Source organism: Apis dorsata, unplaced genomic scaffold, assembly GCF_000469605.1.
Source record: "Apis dorsata unplaced genomic scaffold, Apis dorsata 1.3 scaffold_73, whole genome shotgun sequence".
Classification (NCBI taxonomy): Eukaryota; Metazoa; Arthropoda; class Insecta; order Hymenoptera; family Apidae; genus Apis; species Apis dorsata.
In genome coordinates, this window is record NW_006263371.1 from 386790 (window position 1) to 391101 (window position 4312).

Consider the following 4312-nt stretch of genomic DNA (forward strand, 5'->3'; position numbering starts at 1 on the left):
AATAATAATCGAACTGTAGAATGAGAATTTGTAATTTTGTTGAGAAACATTTTTTTTTTTCAAAATTCTTTCGTTTAATTGGTTTATTTAAGTTCCATTGTGGGAATGAAAATTACGCAAAAATAGAGATACAATTATTATTGAAAAAAGGTTTTTTTACAATTCTTTCGTTTAATTAATAATGGTTTGTTTAAGTTCCATTGTGGAGATGAAAATTGCGCAAAAATATAAAAGGGATACAATATTGATACATGGGGCGAAGGTAAAGATTATAAATTGTTGGTATGGATTGAATCGAAGGGAGATTTTGATCGACTTCTATCGTGGGATGCTATGAAGAGGGTTGAAAATAATGAGATTAAATCCGGAAGGTCAGATATCGATGCGGATGGGATTAAAGTGGAATTCCACTTATTGGTCGGTTAATTATATTCTTTCGCTAAATCCATAAATCGAGCGTAAAATCAGAAATACAAAATGCAAAATAAAGTAAGATACGTTTGATTAAAATTGAAGAGGAAAAAATTTTTTCCTTAACGCCAATGTTATTCGAGTTTTCAGAGGAAGAGAATAATCTGTTTGATTATTTATATATATTGGAATAAATATAAATTTTGACGTATATATTTTATGGCATACTGAATTTTGCGATATCATCGATATTTCCTGTTGCTATTATTGTTGGATACGCTCGCTCGGGTAAAAACTTCTCTTTCAATTTTATACGAGGAAATAGGAAAAAAGCGAGAGAGAGAGAGAGAGAGAGAGAGAAAGACAGATACGTCGAAGTTCCTCTCTTTAAAATATCGAATGCACAGCGATTAGAACCGGCCTTCGAGCTCGATTTGGCGCGAATTAATCTCTCTGTACTTCTCTCTGGCTGCGAATTGCTCGATTTGCAAAAAAAAAAGAAAAAGAGAAATTTAATCTCGCTCGTTCAGCTGACGTATTATTCAGATTTTTGAACTTCGAGGCTTGAACTTAACACGTGTCATCAAATCTAATATGAGAATTATAATTTTTCGCTTGCCAAAATTTTGCCCCAATTTAAAAGAAGTTTTAAGAAGAGCTGTACGAAAAGATGTAGGAAAAATTGCGTTACGTGTATCGTTTTGAATTCTATTCTATTCCGGCTAATGACGTTTTCTTTTTCGCATTTATGATAACAAAAGATGTGTACGAATAATGCACATTGTTCGTGCGCATACTGAAAATAATATAGAGTGGATCCAGTTAAGTGTCGAATAAATATTTCAAAAAGGAGTAAAAGCAATACAGGTATAGCGCTATAAAAAGGAACATTTTTTTCTTTTCGGAAGAGCGAAGAAAAAAAAAAAATTTATCTTCGTGAAAATCGATTGAAAAATATAACGTGTGAATTTTCAATATAAATGATCGCAGAAATTGATCAATAAATTAGTTACGCCATTCGAAATCTAAAATTATATATCGTTCAATTGTCGTCAAGGTGGTTATGGATTAGCAAAATAATAGTTAAAAATCGTTAACATTCATCGCAGAGCACACAGTTCACGAACAGTTATCGTTATGCACGACAATGTAATACGATAATGCAAAAGCACTTCTGAATCCGACGTGATCTCTCGAGACCCGATCTCATTCAAAGATTAGGATTTTAAACGAGGTCGAGCCACTTTTCAACCAATGGCGGACAAGTGAATTTCAAACGAGAGTCGATCGTTTCGTCGATGAATACGTATTTCCATGATAAAAAATCTGACGAGATAAGATAGAATTGTACACGATGGACATTGTAATCCAAGAACCTCTTTTATCTGCCTCCGTTACAGATTTCCCCTCAAATTATCTGTATCTTTAAGTCGAACGAACGAAATTTGACGAACACGCCTTCACGCCTTTCAAAAAATATATCCTTTTAGTATTTTCCTACTTTATCGACGGGGTTACGAAGGATAAGAAATAACGCATAACCTCAACTCGACAATTAGATCGCAATATAACTGATCTACATCGTTTTATAATATTACAGATGAGAGTGTTTATCTAAACAAAAGCTCGTGGTATTTCTATTAAAATACAAATACAGTATATAAAAAGTTTGAATAATACGAAGCATAACATACATATATACATCCGTGCAGTTGTTCCGAAGAAATGTGTGTGCATCGAATACGATCGTTGACGTGGAAGATATTTGATATATAAGGTCAGAGTCATCGGAGTGTAAACGGTTGAAATATGCGGTTAAAAAAAAAAAAAAAAGAGGAGAAAAGAGCGAGATCATCAAGATATATTTTATTCGTTGATAAAAATTTCATAGTTGAACGAATGAAATGAGTGAGAATGGGAAGAAAAAATAATTAATCTATCCAATAATAACATCATTAAATGGAATATCCATTTTGAAAATTGGGGAATAATAATCGATTCAAATTGAAATTAAAATTAATTCGATTTGTTTGATACGTCCATCGTATGAATTATTCACAGATAATTCGAGATTTATTTAGCTCGAATTATCGCGGATCAATTTCACGGATCGATCGATCAACACCTACATAAATCAAATCGGCATAAAGCGTGAATAAATCGTGTTCGATCCAAAAAAAACTATTGGAGAAATCTCGTCTCATCGAACTTTTCCATCAAACGATCTGCTCGAATGGACTAAATCGTTCCACCGTACCGTCACTCGTCCAATTTATATCTTTTTCTTTTGTTTCTGGCCTTCTAAAGTTTAACGATGCCGTTTCCTTTCTTTACACGAATTTTGCCAATTGCAATTTTGTTGAATCGCACGTGCACTTAACCAATCTGATATAGAAACTTGATTTTCTATCGATTGAAAATTAAGAAAAATTAATGATCAAAAAAATACTGAATACAATCACTATAGTAACTTGTTCTCTCCGTCCAACTATAGCGGGAAACCTAACCTAGATCTCCCGATCGTCCAACCGTATCTCCATACAATAGAATGTCGCCTAAATGGATCGTGAAATAATTTCCAATTACTTTAATATTAACTATTTAGATAGTCCATTGAATTGAAAATGTCGATAAAAAGAATAAATTGCGCTGTTTGAATAATTTCTTCTCTTCTTGCATAAACATTCTCAACCTTCTCTTTTTTTAAATAAACGTCAATCAATACTAGAACATCGTAGTATCATCTTTCATCGGATTTCAAACAATTATATGGGTCGTAATTTAATAGTTACGAGTAAAATTACTAGAATAATTTGTTAAACATAACAATAAATCGTAACTATAATAAAATAGCTACGAAAAAGAAAATCATTCGAGCATTTTAACTCTTTGCATTCCAATGATCTCAGACACTCGGTTTGAACAGCGACAATATTTATTTATGTTCGATTTTTTTAAAATATCGCTTTAACACATTCCTAAGCTTTTTACATATAATTTTACAAAGCGTGGAATATCGAATGGTTAGATTTTTTTATCTCAAATTAAACCGTGATCGAACAACATTTTCGGCGAGTTTGACAATAGAAATATTACTTTCAAAAATATTTTTGAGTTTTGTAAGCATAAAAATAAGGTAAAATGAAATTAGTTCGAGCGAAGATGTGATTTTCCATCATTGAATAACGAAATTATTTCTATTCGTTAAGAAATTGACGACAGAGAGAAGGAAAAACTGAAAACAGAACGTAAGTAAGTAATAGAAGATGAAAAATAAAAATAATAAACAGTGAGAGCACGTTATTGAAATATTAATTCAAGATGAGTTTTTCATTATTAAATAACGAAATTATTAGATAGAGAGAGAGTGAAAAATAGTAATACAATATAAGAAGATAAAAAATAAGATTAATAGACAGTGTTGCTCTCAATGAAATAAGAAAGATGAAAGACATTAAACGACATTTTATCGCGATAATTATTTTATTATTATTAAAATATCGCGAAACGATAATATACACTTTAATATTCGACAAATTTTCTTTCTTCACACATAAATACACAAAATATTAAAATACAAAAATTTTATATTATTAATTCATTGAACGGATGCGGAAAATCGCGTGGAAAAAGGCCTCGAGCGCAAAGGCTTAACTTTTTCAAAGCCCAACGCGTTTTTCTTTCTTTTTTGAAAAAGAAAAGAAACGGACTCACCGTCTGATTACGCCTGCGCGATTCAGCTCCGTCGACGGGGTCAGGCCCGGCCTCGTCGTTGGTCGTCGGCCTCGTAACGAGATGCCTCGCCCTTATCTGGCCGGTCTTGTTGGCGTTACGGGCGCCCTTGCCCTCCTTGGTCGTGGGCACAGCTGACGAGGTGGCGGCGCCCTTCTGGGTGCCGTTC

At 32.9% G+C, this 4312-nt stretch overlaps 1 protein-coding gene across 1 annotated transcript in view; it reads right to left on the minus strand.

The window, feature by feature from the left end:
- The window catches only part of LOC102676588 (beta-1,4-glucuronyltransferase 1), a 12856-nt gene that overhangs the window by 8190 nt on the left and 354 nt on the right, over positions 1–4312 (minus strand). Inside the window, exon 2 of the mRNA XM_031515478.1 lies at positions 4126–4312. This exon is cut by the window's right edge and continues 51 nt beyond it. Coding sequence (XP_031371338.1) covers positions 4126–4312 — 187 coding nt within the window. The remainder of the gene's footprint in view (positions 1–4125) is intronic.